This window comes from Mugil cephalus, chromosome 2 (genome assembly GCF_022458985.1).
Source record: "Mugil cephalus isolate CIBA_MC_2020 chromosome 2, CIBA_Mcephalus_1.1, whole genome shotgun sequence".
Classification (NCBI taxonomy): domain Eukaryota; kingdom Metazoa; phylum Chordata; class Actinopteri; order Mugiliformes; family Mugilidae; genus Mugil; species Mugil cephalus.
In genome coordinates this window covers 12,734,402-12,758,078 of record NC_061771.1, presented here as the reverse complement: position 1 = coordinate 12,758,078, position 23,677 = coordinate 12,734,402, and the positions used below count along the sequence as shown (strand labels likewise).

Here is a 23,677-nt window from a genome sequence, read left to right as displayed (position 1 = left end):
TGCACCACAAGATGAAACCGGAAGTTGAACTATAGAAAACAGGAAATACACAAAACGCATCACTCAACCACTCGCTGCCCTCGGTGGCTCCATTTTCTAGCTAGCGTTAAACTTTCGTTGTTCCACCTTTTATCGTTGATTTTTCTTTTCATTTTTGGGGTTAACAGACGATTGTTTCAAGATGGGAGGCGGCGATCTGGTAAGTATAAATAAACTAAACCTTTCGCGATAGGCGCTTACGAGAGAAAAAGCTAATGCCGAACTCCATTGAGAAAATTGGAGTTTAAAGAGATTTCCTTACTTGTCGTCTCCGTTACGGCTTTTACAACACAAATTAAAAGCTTCGGATTTGTTAAATGCTATAATTAAGTTCATCAATACACCCTTTGACTTGGGTCTCCATTCTCACATTTTAACAGCTGTGATTGTTGTGGTCCTAGCTTGTTTTTAGCAAAACTACCAGATGGTCATAGATGCGTATGCTAGTTTAGATATCTTAGACATTGTGAATCTGGCCCTAACAGAAGCTTGAATATTTATTATCTTCTACTAAAGATATCATCTGATTGCTTTTCACTGGTACAGCAGCTGAGTGTTTTAACTTGTCTTCTAACAGAACCTGAAAAAGAGCTGGCACCCCCAGACTATGAAAAACATCGAGCGAGTCTGGAAAGCTGAGCAGAAATATGAGGCTGAACGCAAGAAGATCGAGGAGCTCCAGAAAGAGTTGAAAGATGAACGAGCGCGAGAAGAAATGACAAAATACGCAGAGGAAACGGGTGCCATCAAGTGAGCTCGTGCTCATGTCATTAATTATTATGCGGGTGAAGACAAAACTGCTTTGCTAAATCCGATGTGTAATTTATTCGCTGACAGAAAAAAGGACGATCGCCTCGACTGGATGTACCAGGGCCCTGCCGGTCAGGTGTCCAGAGATGAGTATCTGCTGGGGCGCCCCATTGACAAGCAGATCACAGACCAGTTCGAGGAGCCAGAGAGCGGGCCATCAGCTGAGACTGGCCTCCTACCCGGGTCCATCTTCAGCACCAACACTCCTGCCTCCAGCCTCGACCTCGCTGCCAAGATCAGGGAAGATCCCTTGTTCCAAATCAGGTTAGCAAGTCAACCTCTCTCTAATTTGTTCTAACAATGTGTTAAAAATTACCAATGATCTCACTGGTGTTTCATTTCTTTTCTGCAGGAAGCGTGAGGAAGAGAAGAAGAGAGAAGTCTTGACTAATCCAGTGAAGATGAAGAAAATCAAAGAAATGGTAAAGTTCACATGTGATGACCTTGGCATGTTGTATTGATCTTAACACATCAGCTGCATTGTCACCAGTACATCATGTCAGGAATTACTGACGACTGCTGCTATCAAGTGCTCAACGTTTCAACGTTTGTCCTGTATTAATATTAAAAGATGATTTTTCCCACAGCTTCGCCAAAATCTCGACAAGAAGGACAAGAAAAAGAAGAGGAAGAAGGAAAAGAAGGAGAAGAAAGACGACAAAGAGAGGAGGAAGGACAAGAAGCACAAGAAGAGAAGTTCAAGTTCAAGTTCAGATGAAGATGAAAAAAAACACAGGTGTGTAAAGAGAAAGATTTAGAAATACTTTCAACATGATTTATGTACAAACCTCATTGTACACAACGAAAGTATCTCATTTTCTATGTTTGTCTCTGCTGCGCTGAGAATATTCCCTAACTTAGTTGCTCTGTTTTCAGGTCTCAATCACGAGATGAAACCTTAACGGACACCAAGTCGCGTTCTCATCATATTTCAGGCTACGGCCTACAGGTCAGTGAGCGGCTCACAGTTTTTCATTATACCATAGTTATTTTGATCACACGTACACCGATCAGCTGTAACAATATGGCCTCTGACCAAGTGGACTGAGAAACACTGATTATCTGGGTATCGTGGCTCTTGTCAATGGGTGGGACATATTAGGCAGCAAGTGAACATTTTATCCTCAACGCTGATGTTAGAAGCAGGAAAATGGACATTTATTTTTTATTGGAGGTCACATCTGTAATAGAAAAGTCTGCTTGATTATAAATGCATATCTGTTTAAAGACTGGGTAGATTTTAGTGACATCTAGAGGTGAGGTTGCAGACTATTGTCCATGAAAATGTAAAAGTCCCTGTTGAGAGCTGGTGTTTGGTTTGTTATCCATTTCTGTATCTGGCTGTGTTGTGAGTCTTTGGTCCATTTGAATGTGTTTTCTTGAGGTGCAGTGCTTTGAGTTTTCTCAGGCACTGTACGGGAGGGCAAACAGTTCATTTCCATGGTCGGTACAATAGGCCCCCATAAATTATACTTTGATTGCCCATTAAAAAGCAGCCCATTGTTGGCACTTTCCCCTTGAACATTCCTGCCTCATCAGCAAAAACCCATGAGCCCTAAATCAAAATCTTTTCTTTCAGCTCCCTGCTGGCAGACATCAGCACTCCTCAGAGTCGTCCAATCACTCAGGACGCCGTGACAGGAGCAGATCCCGATCACCCCACAAAAACCACAGAGACGGTCGCTCCTACACTTCCTCCTCACACAGAGGAGACAAGAAGGTGGAACCCAGACCTGCGAGTCCAAAGAGGGACCGTTACCACCGACAGAGGAACCCCGTGACCAAGTAAGAGTTCACAGATCTCCAGAAAGTACATCTGAAGTAGATTTGAGAGGCCACGACGTGTTCCAGCAGTCAGCCAGAAGTGTTCATGACTCACAGTGAACTGCGCTAACTTTTTCCGTATGGTTCTGCCTGATGTAGGAAGCTTTCTGCGGACGAACTGGAGCGAAAGAGGCGTGAGATGATGGAACAGGCCAAGCAGAGGGAAGAGGACAGGGAGAATAATGTGAAGAGATATAAGAGGCAAGATGAGCAGGAAAAGCAGAGGGATCAAAATGTCAAGCATGAACGCCATGCTGGCTTCATCCAGTAAGTCCAGTCAGATTGTGTGACGTTTATGAGCACATGTATACCTAATAATGGTGTCTTAAATCGCTACATTTTCAGATTCACTGATACTGACCTTTTTCCTCCTTGCAGCAACATGAAGCTGGAGAGTGCTGCAAGCTCTTCTTTAGAGGACAGAGTGAAGAGGAACATCCACTCCATTCAGAGGACGGCAGCCTCTCTGGACAACTTCATGAAGAGATGAAGACACAGGATGTTTGCACCGGACTTGATAAACAGACTGAAAACACTTGCAAAGACTGGTCCATGCACCCCTTTATCTGTCTATTTAATGTACTACTTCAGAAGGATGGTTAGAAACAAACAACCCCATCCAAGGACCATCCCAGTGTTTGTAAAAGTAGATTCCACAATATAATTGACAATTCAAACCAATTCAGCTCAGGCTAACCTGTCCAGCTTTCATTAAAACTGATATTATAAGGTGTAACTGGTCACAACTTTGTACATTATGTTGATTTAGTTTTTACACAAGGATGAGATTTTTTTTTTTTTTATCCCAGATGTGTTTGTTGTATACTGTATGTTTATTTTTGAGCGTATCATTGTGAATATAGACTGGTATAAAAACTCAATTTCTGCAGCAGCATTATTTACTTATTTTTTGTTCTTGTTGTTCTCCTCAAACAAACGTTTTTCCACTGGGAATACTCACAGTACAATGCAGCCTTACCACACAATTAACAGAGCACTTCCAGGTCACATGAAATTAATTATCAGAGGCTCTTTGTGTCAAAAAAAAATACTATTATTATATTTAGTTTATTTCAAGTTAAACCAGGTTGTATCCTGGTAAATTATATATAAACGAACTGGATTTTCATACTTTTATTTGAAGCTCTTGGTCGAAGTCTTATGTCTCATTTGAAAGGTTATTTTTTGTGTTTAAAAACAGACAAAAAAAAAACATAATAAGCGTTGGTCGCATTCCTCGCCCAGTGAGAATCACCTGAGTCACAGAGCTCACAGTGACAGTGAAGTTTTGAAGGAGCGGTGCTCGCTGGTCGATCCCGTTCTTAATTTCGCTTTAACGCTCCTCCACCAAACTATGCACGCACCGTTCGCCGCGTCTCTCATCAGCCAATGGCAGCAGCCCCTCATTCTCACACAGCCAATCACGGTTAGAGCAGACGGTGACGTAGAAATGTCATGTTACTGTGATCTCTTGTGTTTCTAAATCGTGTAGTCACTGTGAGGAGCTAAGAGTCTCACACTCAGAGTTCACAAGTTTTAGCGGTTAGGATCACACAACACCTTCAAAATGGTAAGAACACTTTATTATAGATCCCCTACGTATTGTTTATTGGATGCAATTAATTAAACCTAGTTAATAACGTTGACTGTTACAAAATTTCTCCTAAGCTAATGTTGCTAGTTAGCATGCTCACTAAAGTTAACTAGTCTTTATACTCTGTATCTTTTTTAAACGAATATTAACGCCAGGATTTACAAGTTATTATAATTTAAGTGTATTTATTGTATTACGAAATTATTCGGCGAACGATAACAGGAAAATTAAAATACATTAACCGGCAAAACCCGGAAAGCTACATGGTTAGCGCACTTCAGCTAACGATTTTTATTTTTTGTGAATTCACTTTCATGTTTCGTTTTTATAATTGAGGAAAACAATTTTTAACTTGCCATGTCTGTCTTCATGAGCTGGACTCGCTTCGACTTAGTTGGTTGTAGATTAAACGTAATATTACTCGATAACAGATGGATTTTCTAAAGTTAGGGTCTGCTAGCATCTACAAATGATTTTGTCCGTAAAGGTTTTTAATGGATGCCCCATAGGAGCGCATTGATGTTTAGTCTTTACATTTATGGTAGTGCTGTTATTGTTCTATACAGTTTAATGATAGGGGTTAAACTACAATTATTATTAATGCTTATTATTTTCTTGAACCTCAGAGAGTGACATTTTAACAGCTTGTTTTTGCTTAATTTTTCACTTAAGTGTTGCGTCATTTTTCTAAAAAAAAGAACCGATGAACTGATGCATTAAGTGGTGGACTTACCCTTGCATCTCTTCCTCCCTCCAGTCTATTATGTCCTATAACGGAGGGGCCGTCATGGCCATGCGGGGGAAGAATTGTGTGGCCATCGCAGCGGACCGGCGGTTCGGCATTCAGGCTCAGATGGTCACCACAGACTTCCAGAAGATCTTCCCCATGGGAGACAGACTGTACATCGGACTGGCTGGTCTGGCCTCTGATGTTCAGACAGTGTGAGTGTTTCTAACCTCAGCATCCTTCTCCCAGAGGGCTTGGAGCCAAAGTTACAGACAGCGGTATAGCAGGAGTTGGCTGGAGTTTTAAAAAGTTTAAAATTTCATCACTGGTCTCAATTTAAGGACTTATAAAGTCTTAAATACAAACCTTTTTTTGCAGTGTAGGTCTTGAGCTACATTTAGTGAATTCTGAAATCCTTTCATCCATTTACTGCTTCATTTGCATCAACTGTGGCCCTAGCCTATTATATTTCTGTTCCTCATTAGTGTTATTTTGAAAGTAATTCGGGGTATTTGATTTTCCTTATTTTTGTATTTCGTGTAGGTGTTGAATTTAACCCATGATGGTCTTAAAAAGTCTTAAATTTCACTTGTTCAAACAAGCAGAAATCCTGTATGGAGTGTGAGGAGGACAATGAATCAATAGTTTCTTTAATAACACTGACGGTGACTGTTTTTTCTTTGTGTTGCACTTAGATCCCAGAGGCTGAAATTCAGATTGAACCTGTATGAGCTGAAAGAAGGTCGCCAGATCAAACCTAAAACCTTCATGAGCATGGTGTCCAACCTGTTGTACGAAAGGAGGTGAGTGTAACTTAATTTACCTGCCCCCCCCCCCCCCCCCCCCCACAATCATTTTATCCAGTAAGTAACTAATGTGATTTTCTTATTAGGTTCGGTCCATACTACATTGAGCCGGTGATCGCTGGACTTGATCCCAAAACCTTTGAACCTTTCATCTGCTCCTTGGATTTGATTGGCTGCCCCATGGAGACGGAGGACTTTGTTGTGAGCGGCACCTGCTCGGAGCAGATGTACGGCATGTGTGAATCTTTGTGGGAGCCGGACATGGTCAGTACCAAGTTCACTGTTACACCTTAAGTCTGGTTACTGAAGGCTAGTTCGAGGTTATTTATTTTGGGTTAAAAGGATTCCTTTATTACGTGTTTGCACGATCATCATTGATTCCTCACTTAACTTTCCCTCTACTTCTCTGGATCAAGAGAAATCCACTTCTGTAATCACTTGTCTACAAGTTTCCCGTTGTAGTTGTAGGCATGTGTAAGATTGTTCCTTCAGGTTTCAGATGTTCTTTATTTAAAAATGTGTTAAAGTTTGTCTGTTAAACTGAGTAATGTTGTTGGTCATGCAGGAACCAGAGGACCTGTTTGAGACCATCTCCCAGGCGATGCTGAATGCAGTTGATAGAGATGCAGTCTCTGGTATGGGAGTCGTCGTACATGTCATGTAAGTACAGAAGGTCAGGCTGGGAGGCTAACAGCCGTGTCTATACTGAAAGCATTTTTAGTTTGTTAGTTGTCTACCTCACGTCTGTCTAAAGTAACGGTAATTGACAGCCCTTTATTTTTTTTCTCTGGCAGCGAGAAAGACAAGATCACCACACGAACCCTGAAGGCCAGGATGGACTAGAGCTTCAGTTTCCCCCCACACGTCACTATCACACATGTTTTGTATAAAATAATAAACGATGCCTGTACTCTGTCTTGTTTTCTTATTGGTAAAGTTCAATAAATGAACATAGGGTTTAAACATTGAATGTGACTCGTGGTATTGTTGGAGAAACTAATAGTTCTTAATAGCTCATACACCAAAAATATTCATCATCTTATGACGATACAATGTTCTGCCCCTCCCCTCAACCAATAGGAACCAAAGACCCCCACTAACAACATCTTGTCACCAGACATCACAGGACCCCCCCATATTCATTCTCTGATGACTCACAAAGGTTTTGGAGGCACATGAGAGACCTACACAATATTAGGAAGGTGGTCATAATGTTATGCCAGATCAATGTGTGTGTATATTTATATTTGAATTTTAAAAAAATGGAACAATTGATGGCATGAGTGGCTGACATGAGAAGCTAGTGCACTGACAGTAAAGGTCGGAAAGTACTAACGTAGGAATATTGTTGGTAATTTAATATAGAAACATTCAACCTCTGTCCTGATTAATTTATCTAAGCTTTGATCTCTTGATGACAATTTAACTCCTGGTTACACATTTGAGAAGTGTGGCACTGGGGAGGGTCTAGTGAAGTGCACTGTAGGAGATGTTTTTGAGCTGAATTTGTTATGTGAGCTATAGTAGAAATTTAGGTGTCAGGGAAAAAAAAATCCTGCATTCCTTCAACGCACCTAGGTTCAAGACAGGTGTGAGAAATTGAAGTAAGGGAAGTATTCACTCCCTTGGGTGTTTCCCATTTTTGTCGTTTTCATTAATGGTAAATATATATATATGTGAGTAAGACTGTTCTGTAGGATTTGCCTTTATTTTTATGTATCCATTTTACCCTCTACCTTTACAAGCCGTCCACGACCTGCTGCAGAGAAGCATCCTGACTGTATGATGCTGCCACCGCCATGCTCTAAAGTGTTGATGTGCAGAACACAGCGTTTAATCCAATGAACAAAAACCTCTATTTTGGTCTTAACAGACCATAGAGCCTTCTTCCTGTTCACATTGGAATCTAGTTGAGATTTAATATGTCGTTGCTACTCTCCCATAAAACAGAAGAACCCATCCAATAACTGAATACAGAATATCTTCCATGTCATCTGCTGAGGCCTCGGAGTAGTCATGGGTGTCTCTGTCTTCTTCTAGTTTTACGATCCATTTCTTTAATTGACTGACATTACTGTGTAGAAATCTGTGTTTCTCTTCAACAGATTTTAATTGTAATTTCAGGTCAAAAAAAAGCCAAATTATATTAGTTATAAAAGCAATGGAACATGAAACAAATTCAAGAAGGTGAACATTAGCTACATTAGCCTTGCGGTAGAAACAAGTGCAGCCAAACAACAAAGACAAGATAAAACTCCCTTTAATATGCAATGAATCATTTTCAAGTAACCTTTTTTCCTAATGTCTGTTGGTAACAAAACAATACTGTATACAAACACAAAATTGCTACATTAATGTAAACAAGATATAAAAATGATCCTTATGGTAATAAAACAAGTATTTGCTGCAGAATTCCCCTTTTTAATGTGAGTAGTTTTTTTTTTTTCTTAGACCGACCTCCACCAAGCTCACGGTTAAAATTTCAAAAATATTCAAAAACAATATGGCAACATAACATTCAAACACCGTTTTTTTTGTTTGTTTTTTGTTTGTTTTCATCATAACACTCAGATGCTAAGTCCAGTGGTTGGGATGTTTCAACTGGTGGAGTCTCATGTACACGTCAGCCATGCATTTTTGATATTGCATTCGTTTACTTAATACACCATTATATATTAATGTGTCTATCCCGTCATACCAATTTGTCAGCGGTTACGTTTTTAAATCTTTTTAGTTACTGAGGGTGAAGCCTGATGGCGGCTGCCGGAGAGTTCGTCATGCAACCTGACCACTCTGCATCCGTGTTTACGTCTGTGTGTCTAGCAGAAATCATAAGAACGACAACAACAGGAACAGAAGAGACTCTACTAACGGACTGTTAACTGCTGAAGCTGACACACTCATTCAAGGCATTAGTGAGACAGTTTCCGTGCTGGCGTGAGGAGCAACAAGGTGTCTGAGGAGGACTGAGGACCAGATACACGTTAAAAAAAAAAAAAAATAATAATAATAATAAAGAGCAGGGAGATTATCAGGATCCAAATTCAGTGAGCGGTTTCACGAGTTTGAGGAGGAGGTGGCGTGGGGACAGTGTAACAGGCTGGATGCATCCTTCCTGCCAGACTTCTGCTGCCTGTGGGAGGACCCTGGAAGGTTTGTTTTGTTGCTTTTAAGCAGGGACAGAGAGAAAGAGGCTGGTGGGAAGTGCACCTACACTCAGGTGAGGGAGAAGAGAAATAAGTGTGTGTTTGTGTTTTGTTGTTTTTTTTTGTTTTGTTTTTGACAGATCTATGACGGGAGGTGAGCGGCCGGACTGGGAGGTGAGTCTATGACAAGATGTTGGACATGAACTCGTAGAATCGTTTGGAGTATTGCTCCGGGTTCACTGTCGAGATCTCGGCCCCCGCCTGGGAAACAGAAAGGAAACGTGTTATTTGGAAGAAGCGACACGTGGGACGTAAAACCACCGGTTTGTGTTACGCGTTACAGTCTGATGGAGAGCACAAAGCTCTGGTTCACTGAGACTAAACTGGTTAGTGCATTAATCCTTTATATAAATTAAATTAAATACTCAGTGTAATGGATCATATTAATTTAATTAGAAAAGAAAAACACAATTTTCCAATGAGATGTCTAACTGACATGACAAGGAGAGGAAGAAGATGATGGAGAAGGATGATAGGGAGGAGAATGAGGAGAGGAAGGAGAAGACAGAGGAGAAGAAAATAGGGAGAACTTCTGTTTGTTGTTTTCTCCATTTTTCGGTCTCTCAAAGCAAAAGTAGCAGCAAATCAGACTTTAATGTCCAGTGTGAAGATTTTAGAGACATCTAGTGGTGACGTTTGGTTTGTTTACTCTGGGCGACTGTAGAGATCAACAGTGTAGTGAGAACTGTAGTGATTACACACTGAGGAAGTCATGAAAATCGATTTAAATATCCGCCAATAGATTCCTATAAATGCCACACACTGTTTTAATGTGGAACTGATTTAATGTGGAACTGATTTAATGTGGAACTGATTTAATGTGGAACTGAACGTCCACGTGTTATGCAACGCAAAACCTTCCTCTTATTACAAATCACCAAGTGTGCCACCCTGTGAATTCCCGTATTGCGATTTTAAATAGAGCAGAGCACACCCAGCCCAGATAATAAGCACCTCTGCAAACAGGCGGCAGGAAGCTGAGTCTAACAGATGAGCTAAAGTACAGGCCTTTCAGCCGGGGGTCTCTGCAAAATATCGTCATGTTCTCATAATGGCAATAAAGACTCTTGATTCTTGATAGTTGACTATTATTTCACTGCAGGAGCAGATGTTTGACACGTGTCACAGAGCGACGTCAGCAGGTATCGACTTCTTACGGTAACTCCTCGAGTCTTGACACTCACCCCGTGTTTCACAGTTTTGGCAGCATGTGCAGCTTTTTTCTTAGCATCATAGTGCGTGAGGATGTCGATGATAGCCATGAAGTATACCTCCTTCTTCACAGCACCTGCAACAGGAACAACAGCTCAACTGTTTTATTTGCACCTCGATCAAAAACGCGAAACGCGATTTTTTTTAATCTGTGGATGCATTTCTCTAAATCTACGCTCCACTCTTCAACTTTTAGCGCTCAGAACCGTTTCCCTCGTCTTTCCACGCGTCTTCGTTTAGAGTTACAGCTACTTTCAGTTAGTCGTGTGTTAAAGGCGACGCTCACTGTCGTGGCTCTTGATTGCGTAAACGTCCACAGAGGGGTCGAACTCCCCGGGGCCGAAGAATCCTCCACAGTTCAGGGGGTTCCCGGGGCTGTCGGGGGGCGTGCCGAAGGAGCCGGTGAGCACGCCTCCTCCCATCCCGTCGTTCTCGTACTCCTCCTCGTCTCCCGCTCCCTCCACGTCCATCTCCTCCTGCTCTGCCCGCTCCACGTCATGGATGCCCACCAGGAGGCTGTAGTCCATGATCTTCAGGGTGGCCAGAAACTGACATGCAAAGAAAACACTTTAGTTCAACTCTTTTAATACTTCATCGGGTCTCACAGCCCTGGTCAGTGACTTCAAACCAACATGATGGAAGTCTTTATGTCGTTTTAATGCTTTTAAAGCACAGAACGACGTGTCAGAATTACTAAACTTTATCTAGTGAGTAACATAAGTTCACTGAAACCATTTTTCCAGAGAGGATGTTTGAGGGCTGTGTCAGAGCCAGGTACTAATCTCAAACCACTTCTTTGTGTTTGAATAGTAGACAAGAGGCGGTTCAGGAACAAAACCAACACTTTGCCAACAAGTCCAATCCATCACAGCCTTGATTCTGTCGTCAGAGTTGATTTAAGAATCATTTAAGATGGACAAGTGAAAGGGTTTGAGCGATGTGATGCCTAAGAGGATTGGTTCGGAGCGTCTCCAACACTGCAGCATTATCTTTAAAAAAGTGCCAAGTATCATTGGAGACAAGGCTCGCCCGCCTACTGCAGCTCAAACTGCTGAAAAACTTAATGGTTCTGATAGAAAGGAGTCAGAACAGACAGTGGATCACAGTTTGTTTCGTATGGTGCTGTGCAGCTGCAGACTAGTCAAGGGGTCCACGAGGCCGAAAGCTCCTACAATGGACACATGAGCATTAGAACTAAACTACAGGGCAGTGGAGGAAGGTGGTCTGGCCTGATGAATCGTGTTTTCTTTTACAATCAGGAGAACATACAGTGCTGGGATACTACTGGGAAGCATTCAAGTCGGCAGAGGCGGTGTGATGCTTTGGGTTAAGTTCTACTGGGAGACCTTGGGTGTCGTCCATTCACGTGGACGCTACCGCCTACCAAAGCATTGCTGCGGACCATGTACATACTCACATGGAAACCTTGATGGCAGTGGTCTCTTTCAGCGGGATAATGCTCCCTGCCACAAACCAACAATCTTTCAATAATGGTTTAAGAAACACAACAACCAGATCAAGATGTTGACTTGACCGTCAACCACATCTCAATTCAATCCATCATCTGTGGGATGTGCTGGACACAGAAGTCCGTCCACTCATTTCAAGACCTAATCTGTCAACCCGAATGACTTCAGGGATCTGCTTCGATCGTCTTAGTGCCAGATACCACAGCATACCTACAGAGGTCTGGACTGGCCTAGAGGAATGCTGTTCTGGTGACAAACGGAGGACCTACACAAGACTAGTCATAATGGTAAGAAAACCCAGAGCAGCTATTAATGGAGGAGATGTTCACTAAAGTAGAGGGAGCTTCAAGAATGAAACTGTTTTATGAATGAATGACAGGCTCTAAAATCTCAAGGTTTCTGCAGGATTCTCCAAATTAAATGCAAACACCTTTTCAGACATACAGTGTACCCCTGTTTGGTACTTTTACAGTGGACTGACAGTAAGGCATAATCAGTCCTTGCTGTTTAACAAAAAACAAACAAACAAAAAAACACCATGAATCAATTAACATGTCCCAGACTCAGCACTACTGATGGATTAATAATTAGAATATATATGTTTTTGCTAAACCTAAGCCACTGAGCTTCATAGTGACTGTGATGAGGTGTTTTGTGCTGATGACGGAAACAAAGAAAAAAAAAAAGAGCTGAACAGCCTCTCGCAGCACAATCGATATTTTCTCACAGCAGGCACAAAAATACATTCGACCTTTGTTAAGGGACATTTCTCTGAAGCTGTTCTGAGGTGAGGCTGAAGACACTATGTACCGTGGTCTATTTAAAAACTCCAGTTTTGCCAATAATCTGTGACAGGATTTTTACATAGTTCCCTTTTAAAGTACATGTAGTGCTGCTTAAAAATATTTGCAACACTTCTGCATAAAAATGACTCAAAACATCAGATTTTCACAAACGTGCTGACAGTAGACAAAGAGAGCTCAGTCATACAAATGAATAGAAATATTATGCTTTTGTGTTTGTTTATTTAGGTAAATGAACCAATATTACACATCAGGCTTCTTGTTAATAAATGGTGGAGATTTGAGATGACCCTTACCCTCCACAGATGTGGTCAAACAGCAAAGATCTCTCCAAAATCAAGACTTCACAAAGGAACCCAGCGTAACATCTACCCAGTTAAAAGCTTCTTTCATATTGGTTAATGTTCATGAATCCACCGTGAGAATAACACTGTCAGCCACGGTGTGCATGGTAGAGTGAGAACGTTCCTGCCCGTCTTCACTTTGATCAGCATCATGTGGACTTGCAGGACGACTACTGGGATAAAGTTTTGTGGATGGATGAAACCAAAGCAGAATTATCTGTTTTAAATGTGGGCGTCGTGTCTGGAGATAAAACAACACTGCATTCCAGCATCACAACCTCATCCCATCCATGAAACATGGGGGTGGTAATGTTCTTGTTTGGGCCTGTTTTGCTTCATCTGGGCCAGGACAGCTTGTCATCACTGATGGACCAATGAATTCTGTATTATAGCAACCAATTCTAAAAGAAAACATCAGGACATCTTTTCCTGGAGCTCAACCTTACGCGAAAACTGTGTCATTGAGCAAGACAACGAGCTCGGGAACACAAGTCGTTGTATAAAGAAATGTTGTAGAAGGGACTAAAGCAAACGGTTCATGAGAGGAACATCTGAAAACAGAAGTGCCTCTGTATTGACGAATGGACCAAAATCCTTCCAAACCGCTTTAGGCAACTAATCAGAAGTTATCAGAGATGTTTAGTTGCTGTTAACGCTGAACAAGAGTCATATTGGAAGAAAATATCTCACTTAGGCTCTTCTCAGATATGAACAAATGATTAATTTTTCTGAGTAAACAAACACAAAGATACAATATCCATCCATCCATCTATATCTCATAATTCCTTAAAAGTCTTTTGCTTTTTTTTTTTTTATCTGACCAGGCACACAATTCATCTGCTGATTAATGGTATTTATAATATATAATTCAGATATTCTGTTTGGGGTCTCCTACAAATCATTCTGCTTGCAGGGTCTTTCTATATATGTTGTTGTATTTGCTGCGCACGTCTTGTCAAACTGATAACGACATTTTCTGGTGGTTTACGTTTTGTCCATTTGCATGTGTGTTCTTTAGTGAAACAGTACTGAGCTCTCTGGGGAAGTGCAATAAACAGCCTCGTACAGTTACTAGACGTCAAACTGGGACCGGATCCTCCGGTCCGCATTTAAAAGTTGAAGTCTCAGTATTTCTGTGACGAGTGGACACCAGAGCCCTTTACATGAACTACGCTGTAAAGTTCAGAGCAGATGAAAACATGGACGTGTGTCTTACTTCCACATCCCGTTTTAGCTTCTCCAAAAAGTACTTCTTGTTGTCGTCTCCTATTTGCAGCTTCTGGCCTTCATTCAGGAAGTCATTGTCTTTAAAAGTGGGGAGTTCTTTAGCCTAAAGTCAGAGAGACAAACAGGAGTGGTGTAAATGAACACTTTTGTTTTACGCCACTAATACTCATGAGGTTAAAATCACATCCCAACGACTCGTAGTGAGACCGTTCATCAGTTTACAGCCAGCGAACAAGGTACCACTAGAATATATCTGCTTACTTTTAACTACTTAAATTAGCTGTCATTTGACAAGTTTGCTTGCAAGGTGAGCTGAGGCCGTTTATTTTTGTCCGTTCATGTCAGCAGCCGTCAGCGCACAGAAATAAAGCGTACCTTCTCCTTGTCGCTGGCTTCCCTGGAGACCGTAGAGCCCTAACAATCAGGGAGAAGAAGAACATGAAGAAGAATAAAAATAGGATGAATTGAAAGCAGAGCAACACACATCAGAGGAATCATTAGCATATTTACACTCAGACAAACTGTCAGCGTGTCGGTCTCCAGAGGATACTTGGCAGGAGAACAGGCATGTGATTAAAAAAAAAAGTGTGCAGTCAGTGTGTTGTGCGCTGTGCACGGCTACTGTAACTACTGTAACTATGAAGAGCTGAAGAGCCGAGATTATTAATCCAACCCATCCTTATTTATATTATTTATTTATGCCCATTTAATTTAAGATAATACACGATTTATACGCTAATTATAGTAAACGGGTGAATCCACTTTTATGAAAGGTAAGAAATACAAGAAAAATATAAATAAACAAGGTTTTTAAGCAGTAAATTAGAATAATATGTGCCTGATGGATGCTCCTAGTTTCTCTTCCCGCTACCGAACCATAATATATTCATGTTTCTTATTTTTAAGGATAATCTTATTTTGTCTGAGCTATGTGTTATTTCATTTTCAAATGAAGTCTCTCTTATTCAACATCTCTCGGCGCCGGCCTTCATTTAAAACCGAACCAACGAGTGCAGAGGCCAGCTCGTCCTACCTTCAGGTCGTATTTGCGGTGTACAGTGAGACGATGGCTGAATACATTCCGGGTCACCACCATGTACGTCTCCACCCCGTCCACCGTCAGCCTGTACATGCCCAGGAACTGAGGCAGCAGCGTGTTGCCATGACACTCCACGATGAACTGGAGACAATCAGGGGAGGACAGCGCAGAGTTTAACTGAAGTGTGGGAGTGAGGAATCAAATATACAGTACGAATACTGATTTAAAGCCAACACAGCACTGCTCTGCATCATTTATCAGCTCATTAGGTGCATGCTGGTGGAAACCTTCTTATATAACAGGCGTGCGCTGAATCTTGTGGGATTCAGCACGAGTTTCAAATAACCGAGGGAGCTGTTGATTCGACTGGGTTTTCATTTTTCGGGCTGTGGTTTGTTGTACGGTTGATTTGTTTTGTGTTGTACTGACACAGGTCAGTGAGATAGGATAAACTCAGTGGATCCGGCTTATACCATCTCGTTGTCATAGCCATTTTTATTAATGATAATGAGATTTTAATTCATATATACATCTATTTTCTGTCATATTTCCAGAACAGTAGCCTGGAAGTCAGCCCAAAGTGGAGGCCGTCTCTTGTCTCTAGGGAACTGATTGTGCTCGCACAAAGATCTGCCTTTCAGATGGTTTGTGCTGGCTTTGTGCAGCGACGGACAGAAGAGTAACAGTGGCGTAGTTACACTCGACAGCTGTATCATTTGAAACGCACTCCATAATGAAATCCCAAATTGAGCGTTCCCAGACTCCTGTTGTGACGGGCATTTAGTTTGGCTATGACAGGCTACATGGGAGAGGTTTTACTGGAAAATATTAGCCTTTACCTGGATTCTTTGACACATGAGACTTTGACGAGACCGCGTACGAGGGAACTAAAGGGGGAAGAGCGTTGTTCTCGGCAAAAGATAATGAAACTGTTTATCATACGGCTGTTAAAAACAATTATAGCCTCAATCTGCAGAGAAGCGAGCCTGGGACCGGAGGTTCAAATCTCAGGGCCGATAAGAGGGAAATGTGCGAGGATGGAGAGAATGAGCAGCGCTTTCCCCTCCACATCCAGAGCTGTTACGGGTCTCATAAGAATTGTGTGTATGGAAATAAAGGACTTTGCATGTGCTGATATCATATCAAAGAATTGTACGATAACAGGGAAGAGCCAGAAGATGCGTGACAATGTCTCCAACACTTGTTTAATTGCACCACAAACTACATCCTCCACAATGATCATCAGATTCAATCCGACTCTGCTTCATCACGAACTGAACATTAGGGTTGTCATGTAGGAAGATTAAGTGCAGGACTGTTACATTAGAACAAACTCACTGTCCCTAGTGAACCTAATAAAAAGTCATAATAATGGCTCATGAGTTTAGATGCACAACATAACAAACAGAGATTTCATTTTCACAGACAGACTTTCTCTCAGATTTATTCCACCATTCGCCCCGGACTAGTTTTACCCGGGGGCCTCTAGTAATTTGTAATAATTGCGGAGGTCGTGTGTGATCTTGATCCCATGAGAAAAGTAACAATCACGCCACAAATTACCTACCACAGTACTCTGAACACAGAGGACTTGTGATAATACTAAATCAGTGTAATTCGGCATATCTATGATTTTACAGTATGTGTGTTTGTGTAGATGGAGATCGGGTCCAAGTTGTAACGCACACAACGTCTCCAGGTAAAACTAATCCTGTGTGAGTTATAGGGCTTAACACAGAGCGTGCTCCGTTGTAGGGGTTGTATCTACCTGGTGATATTTCTTTAGGATGTTATGCATCTCTGCGATGTCCTCACTGGACACAGTTTTGATTACAAAGCGGTGGTCGTAGCTGGACAGGAAGCGGTTGCCAAAGCGGCCCTGGGAGTCGCTGTTGAGCGGGGCGCTCCTGGTCAGAGAGTTCTGCCAAAGAAGAGACATTATTTTTTTTTAGTGAGAATTTTATTTTCATCTGATGCTGCCACCCCTGAGCTCCCGGTGTCTCACCTGGTAGTCCTGGTCGTCAATGCAGAACCTCTCCCTCAGGTTTCTGAACACCATGGGACAGTACTCTTTGAACTTAAAGCGACTAGGCAGGTTTTCTCTGACAGGGAAGAGACAGAGAGTCACAGTTAAAATGAAACACAAAAGTTCACTGAGGAAAATGAGGAACTTTGATTTCTCTGACGATTGCTGGTTTATTGTTGCTCTCCTAAAAAAAAAATAAAAAATAGAGCTCATATTTATAGCAAAACCAACAAGAGCACCTAATTTAAATTCAAATCTACGTGTCTCCACAGCATGAGGAAGTCCCTCTTGTGGCAAACAGAATACGCAATTAACCTGCCCAGAAAGGAGAAAAAGCTGAAACAAGGGCAACTCTACTTGAAGACGTTTGATGGAAGTAGCCTCTTCATTTCAAAAAGATTTTAGAGTTCAGATTTTTCTTAGGGACATACGTGGGTGTTTCTCATCAGAAACTGACAGGAACCAACAAGATACTATTTGTCCAATCTCTGATTGGACAAATCTGTTTGGATGCCCTTTTCTTTCTCAAATGAAAGGTAATCAAATGATGCATTAATATCCAAAGACTCCAGACTGAAGATGTAAATCTGAGTTTTCCAACTTGGCACACGTGGTTTTCTTTACTTCTTTTCTAAACCACCTGTCTTGTCTGGCTAAAATGTGGCACGGGCCGACTTGGATGAAACATACTTGGATGAAACATCTTCAAGAAACTCTACAAGTCCAGTTGATCTAGTTTCAGCGTGTTTGTTTTTGGACAAACCGTGATCTGGATGACTGAGGAACACACAGTATGCAACAAATTTCCCAGAAGAAAGGAACAACCTCCTCACTACCATCAAACTGTAACAGCAAACAGACCCACAAACTATGATTTTGGATAAAACGTTAGCGTTGCCATTTTTTCATTTGGTTTGAGATAAGAAATAAGTCAATATTAGCGGCTGTAAACATCAGCTGTCCAAGCCTTAAGAGGATCTGAGCACCAAAGAGACCAAAATAACTGCACCTAAGCTGCAAAGATCAGAAGAAACTAAAGAAAGATTTTATTGGGGCTTAAAAACTGCCACTAAATCCAATGCAACATAAGATGAGTCACCTTTGAGGCAGAGCCTGTAAATGGTAAATGGCTTGTTTGTTTTTATTTGTTTTCTTTTCTACCCACTGGCACTCAAAGCACTTTACAGCCATGATGACACATTTACCCACACCTTCACATAAGCACACGCGCACATTCACAACTCTGCAAACTCTGGGTGCAGTGTCTTGCTCAAGGACACTTTGGCAAGTGGATAATGTGATCAAACGTCTAACCCTCTGCTCCGTGGAGACGACACGCTCTACCTTCTGAGCCAAAGTCGCCCAAACTGTGGCTGACCTGGTAGGTAGGCCAGGACAGCATTACTCTGTAATTACTCCGTAATTGTGACCCGACTAACTCACTTTGGAGATCAAATTATTTTGTGTGCTCCTGAAAGGAGGGACACGTTTCCATTCTCAGGCTTTCATTAACAACCGCTCTGTGTCAGCGGACCTATGCTGCTACTTTGCCACGATATGAAATGCAAAGTTGTTCAGTTAAGTGTTCAGCAGAGCTTGGACAACAACCCTGCAGCCAGATACACCCACAGTTTCATTACAGATTCATTTTGTATTCTGCAACAAGCAGCCAGCCTGCTTTTGTTCCTGTGAAGGGAGTCGGTACAGCGGGATCATCGTAACCTGTTAAGGCTTTTGTTGAAAGTGCCTTAACACACACGGCTGCTCTGATTGGTCCAACTGGAGATGAACTGCAGAGGTTTTTGTATCTCTGCATCAGTTGAAACTCTCCCTCTAATGAAATCCCAATTGAGTTTTACCAGACTCACATTCTGATAAGAACTGAGCTAAGTACCATCGCACAATCTTCACCTTATCATGCAATCACCACGGCGACGGCAGGTGTTTTGGACCAGATACTCTCGTTTACACTCGGATAACAGATTGTGCCTTTAGCAGACATAAGCTGTGATGTACCTACTTGTTAAATAGGTGGTTGTCCACTTTGATCTTACTGTAGGCTTTAAAGTCATCTGGCATCAGCATAACTGGTACAGGCACATTACTTAACTCGTTAATCTGAAGGAGAGGAGGGAGAAAGAGAGAGACACAGGGATGAGACAAGCGGAATCTTCAGACAGCTGATCTTCACACAAACAGATTATTTAGGACGCAAAGAGAAAAGTTCTAGTCGAGAACACGCTAAAAACAGACTCAACAAATATATAAAAGCGTGCCATAAATACTCAGAGTTAACCCGGAGAACAAAGTGGCGACGACCTGTGACGCCGCTCTGCGCCGTCAGTTTCATGAGACACATTCTGCAAAATCTCTCACGGCGTTAATCAGCAGCAGTGATTAACTCCGGGATCAAAGAACATGCAGGCATTTTTTTCTTGCTGCGTCTAAGTCAGACAGTTTGTTTTGTATGGGGTGCCAACGCTGTCTCCTGTGCACTGATTAAAGCCCCTGCCATGAACGAACGAGAATCAGACCCGGACCACGGAGCGCTGGAAGGAGGTGGTCCGGTCTGATGCATCGTGGTTTCCACACGTCTGGAAAACATGGCACCAGGATGCAACAAACACCACATGACAACAGCACGGGGGGTGGTCTGCAGCCATGATGAGGCGGTGGTACTTATCAAAGTAACATCCACATAAACTCCAGGACCCACTTCTCCCGGGAGAACATTACACCGTAATCAGACCGTCAATGCTGGACAATCTGCAGTGGACGGGGATCAGCATGGACACCCTGACTGGACTGTCGGGGCTGACTGGTGTAAATACCAAACAAATGCCTTCATGTCAGAAACTACAAGCACGGTTTCAACAATCCAGCCTGTGAGCTTCGTGTTGACATGGGGGGAGTTTACATGACCTCACATGTTTGAGGTAAAATCAAATTGATCACATCTGGTCAGCGAAAGATCTGAGCAGCAAACGCGTCGAAGATCCGACAAATCTGAGCACACAACTGTCTCGTCGACACCGCATACGAATCTGAGGGAGCAGCAGCATCAAACAGGTGGCGCAGGGCATCGCTTGAACACCCACCGGACACCGGAGTGAAGTTAAACCGTCCAACATCCCAGCGGGGGGGAAACCGCTAAAAAATGCATACAACTCCTGACTGGAAGAAGAGGCCTTTGATGAGAAGTCTCTTTGATGTCTCGAATCGGCTTCCCGCCCCCACACCTCAAAAAATTTTCAGGCCTGTGTGTGTGTGTGTGTTGCTGCACCCACACACCCACTGCCAAAGTTCACCCGCTGAACGCTGCTGATGCTGCACTGATAACCGTATCACCAGCCGCTTCCTTAATTCCTCCTAAGGGTGCATTTTACTCCCTTATTTTATCTGTGGCCCTTGCAGGAAAAGTCTGCCACGGCTGTGATTAATTACCCCACCGCCCCCCCCCCCCCCCCCCCCGCCCGCCCGCCCGGGGTTGCTTGCTGCCAGTTATTGATGGACTTTATGTTCAGTTGAGGTGACTTTTCCAAAAGCAACACCAGAAGAACAAACAAATATGAGCAGACAGCAACGCTCTTTAGCAGAAAGTAAAGAATAAAACCATCCTGGAGGTCACTACACTTTGCCGCATCAAATGAAAAAGGGGTTGCAGACACTTCACTGAGACACATCTGAGAGGCCTCTTTCCACACTTCAATCAAACTGTGCAACATCAGTCCGGACTCCGTCCATCACACCGGTGTCCACTTCCCTGAGCTTTTCATAGCCACGGCGAGCCTCGGCCAAAAGTGAATATGATAGATTTTCTGCTCTATTAATAGTGAAACGATGCGACGGAATAAACAAACTGCAGCAAGTGAAATCGGGCGCTAAAAGCAAGAAGCCTAGGGCAGGTTTTTTTTTTTTTTTTTTGTGTGAACAAAAGGCACAGGGCTCGCTGTCTGCAGCTGGAAATCCGAGGAACCTGCTGCCTGTCACACCCACTCCACTCCACGCCTGCACCAGAGCAGCCCACGACTCCAGCCACCGCGCACACCGTCCATGCTTTGTTAAGGCATTATTGCAAAACCCCGGGCTTTTAAGTGGAACTCCACAGCCTCGTCTTGTGCATGCATCTTTTTTTGTGTACATTTACATTTAAAACAAGTTCCGCGCGGATGGATTTAATACAAAAAAACATCCCTGCAAAACGCATCGGTTGCAGCGCGGCCAGCGTCCACAGCGAAACCCGATGTTTCGCCGCTCAGTCAGACAACCCAGGCACACTGCTAAGATATTTGGAGGATAAAACGTGAAATAGGCAAATTGCACAAAAGAGCAACGGAGCAGGCTTTGACAGATGAGAGCAGCTGGCTAACAGGCTAGCCTGCTAGCTAAATCAAAACAGCAGTATGATAAACAAACCGCCCACAACCAGACACTTGACGATGTATTTACCGTGTGGTTGACACCCCACATTAAAACGCTGAGGATGGGCTCGCTTGCACGGAACAGTTTCACTTTCTGTCCTATAAAATGCTTCTTTTTCGTCTTGGTTTTGCTGGCGCTGACGGGCGCTGCGCTGGTGCAGTTGGATGACATGTCTCCGGCCGGGGACTCGGGGGACGCAGGACACGGCGCTCCGCTGTCGTTCACGCAGCAGCAGCGGCAGCAACAACAACAACAACAACAACAAAAATCGCAAAGTTAAGAGGGTTTAAAAAGTCTATAAGTGCATCGTGGTCGTCGTCCAACTCGCAGCGAGTCTCTGGGCAGGGTGACTGTCTCGCTGGGAGTCAGCGGTAGAGCATTTTGCGCCGTCACCACCCTTCCTCCTCCCGAGCAGGCCGCGGCGGAGTCCAGGGAGCAGCTAGCCGGCCATGGAGAGCAGAGCAGCCTCCTCCTTTACCAAAGAAAAAAAAAAAAAAAAAAAAAAAAACTGGACCGGTGAACAGTCGCCGGGCAGCTCCTCCTCTTTCCTCTTTAAAGCCTCCGGTCCAAACCTGGAGTTGTGCCGTCTTACTTAGAAGTGAGTAATCCCCTCATGATGCGCCGGAGCTTGTTGTCAGCCTCAGTCGCCTCCAACCAGCGCTGCGTTCAGGGTCTCCTCAAGATGGCGTCCGTGCTGCACTTCGCGGTCAACAACGCCTCCAGCAGGACACGCGGGGGACTGCAGGGCGTCCCACAACAAACCCCACGGTTCTTCATAATCGTGCTTAGATTTTATTTTAATTTGCCAGAATTAAAACTGACGCTTTAAAGAATTACACACAACAATAGGAGCACATTCCCAGTTTGGGGAGCAGTGGTCCGGTGGTTAGAGAAGCAGTCACTTGTTCTATGTCCACGGCTGAGGTGCCCTGAGCATCTAGACCAGAGGCGTAAAACTCATTTTAGCTCAGGGGTCACATACAGCCCAGTTTGATCTCAAGCAGGTCACACCAGTAAGACCTAATAACTTAGAATCAACAACCACTCTGTATATTTTCCATTTGTTGTATCACAGGGAAGAACAAGTAAATTAGGAAAACGTTTACATTTAATAAACTATCCTTCAAAAAAAAAAAAATCTTAGGGAAAATAAGTGCAATTTAGACGCATTGCTGTCTGCTGATTAGCCCTGGGTGACTTCTTTGACTAAAACATTGGACAAATTAGGAATAGAAGTGGCCGTGTGTTTGACGCCTGTGACATAAACCCTCCAAAAATTCTCCCCGGGACCCTTGCACGAATGCAACGAAGTGGTTTAAATAAACATTACAAATTCTTCATATGTGGTGAGATGCACATATTTTCATAGCAAATGTTGCTGATTTGATTTGACTCTTACCTTTAACGTAAACTGAAACCTAAAACAAGAAGATCAGATCCTCAACTTTGCTAAAATGCAGAGAACCTCTGTGTTGTCTTGTGCAGCTTTGGTTATAACTGTGAAACATGATATTTTCAACCTTAAAACTCAGTAAATACTCACGTAGCATCTTCAAAGACTCATCCCATTATCTGCTTGATCTGCTGCCTGAGCTGCAAACGTTACAGTTCCATCTGAACAGGGACAAACAGACTAAAATACTGCTTCTACCCTGGAGCCGTAAGCTCACAAAACACTAAACAAACCTTGAACTCTTTGAGAAGAGGAACAGGTTGTACAACGATGTGGATATTTTTAAAATATAGTTTTTGATGTGTTTTCTGTCTATCAAGAGTCACATCTTCAGCTTCACTGTATTTGTACGATGATAATAAAGGCATTATATTTTATGTGTGAGCATTGCAATTGTGCACTGTGGGCACAGATGTAAAAATAAATAAAAAAATAAATCAAGTCTTCACCAAGATCAGAATAATATATAAAACCCAATAAAGTCAGAGTTCTGTAAAGGAACATGAGGAAATAATTTGTGATGTTCTGGTTTCAACCAGAGGTGTCCTTGCATGAATTGCAACTACTATTGCATTTAACAGTTTGCTGCCCTCTGTGCATAGCTACAGGACCCTCATATACAGAAGGACCAACTTTGGCAAAAACCTGGTAGCTGTAGCCACGTGTCTTGATTTCA

The 23,677-nt window shown here is 42.7% G+C and overlaps 3 protein-coding genes across 3 annotated transcripts; 2 read left to right on the top strand and 1 right to left on the bottom strand.

The window, feature by feature from the left end:
* Positions 1 to 54: 54 nt before the first annotated feature.
* Positions 55 to 3,554, top strand: cwc25 (CWC25 spliceosome associated protein homolog). Its single transcript, XM_047579529.1, has 9 exons — positions 55 to 199; positions 617 to 789; positions 877 to 1,113; positions 1,202 to 1,271; positions 1,437 to 1,585; positions 1,726 to 1,798; positions 2,429 to 2,634; positions 2,773 to 2,940; positions 3,052 to 3,554. Exons 1-9 carry the CDS (start codon positions 182 to 184, stop codon positions 3,161 to 3,163), a joined length of 1,206 nt encoding a protein of 401 aa, XP_047435485.1. The 5' UTR covers positions 55 to 181; the 3' UTR covers positions 3,164 to 3,554.
* Positions 3,555 to 4,081: 527 nt separating this feature from the next.
* Positions 4,082 to 6,770, top strand: psmb3 (proteasome 20S subunit beta 3). Its single transcript, XM_047578147.1, has 6 exons — positions 4,082 to 4,243; positions 5,025 to 5,209; positions 5,690 to 5,797; positions 5,887 to 6,064; positions 6,366 to 6,460; positions 6,595 to 6,770. Exons 1-6 carry the CDS (start codon positions 4,241 to 4,243, stop codon positions 6,641 to 6,643), a joined length of 618 nt encoding a protein of 205 aa, XP_047434103.1. The 5' UTR covers positions 4,082 to 4,240; the 3' UTR covers positions 6,644 to 6,770.
* Positions 6,771 to 8,043: 1,273 nt separating this feature from the next.
* LOC125003897 (phosphatidylinositol 5-phosphate 4-kinase type-2 beta) lies at positions 8,044 to 22,364 on the bottom strand. The gene is made up of 10 exons (XM_047578146.1): positions 21,576 to 22,364; positions 19,147 to 19,244; positions 17,106 to 17,202; positions 16,869 to 17,021; positions 15,095 to 15,241; positions 14,437 to 14,475; positions 14,051 to 14,164; positions 10,505 to 10,766; positions 10,191 to 10,294; positions 8,044 to 9,207 (listed from the first exon to the last, which is right to left on the bottom strand). Exons 1-10 carry the CDS (start codon positions 21,717 to 21,719, stop codon positions 9,127 to 9,129), a joined length of 1,239 nt encoding a protein of 412 aa, XP_047434102.1. The 5' UTR covers positions 21,720 to 22,364; the 3' UTR covers positions 8,044 to 9,126.
* Positions 22,365 to 23,677: the final 1,313 nt, after the last annotated feature.

What these genes read in the sequence shown, in the direction of transcription:
- cwc25 (XM_047579529.1), top strand. An exon ending in CAGAGGAACCCCGTGACCAA is followed by an intron (nt 2,635 to 2,772) that starts GTAAGAGTTCAC and finishes TGCCTGATGTAG; the next exon opens with GAAGCTTTCTGCGGACGAAC. An exon ending in CGCCATGCTGGCTTCATCCA is followed by an intron (nt 2,941 to 3,051) that starts GTAAGTCCAGTC and finishes TCCTCCTTGCAG; the next exon opens with CAACATGAAGCTGGAGAGTG.
- LOC125003897 (XM_047578146.1), bottom strand. Translation starts at nt 21,719, where the DNA reads ATGTCATCCAACTGCACCAGCGCAGCGCCCGTCAGCGCCAGCAAAACC. An exon ending in TTGACGACCAGGACTACCAG is followed by an intron (nt 17,022 to 17,105) that starts GTGAGACACCGG and finishes CTTCTTTGGCAG; the next exon opens with AACTCTCTGACCAGGAGCGC. An exon ending in AGCTAAAACGGGATGTGGAA is followed by an intron (nt 10,767 to 14,050) that starts GTAAGACACACG and finishes TTTGCATGTCAG; the next exon opens with TTTCTGGCCACCCTGAAGAT.
- psmb3 (XM_047578147.1), top strand. An exon ending in AACCTGTTGTACGAAAGGAG is followed by an intron (nt 5,798 to 5,886) that starts GTGAGTGTAACT and finishes TTTTCTTATTAG; the next exon opens with GTTCGGTCCATACTACATTG. An exon ending in GGAGTCGTCGTACATGTCAT is followed by an intron (nt 6,461 to 6,594) that starts GTAAGTACAGAA and finishes TTTCTCTGGCAG; the next exon opens with CGAGAAAGACAAGATCACCA.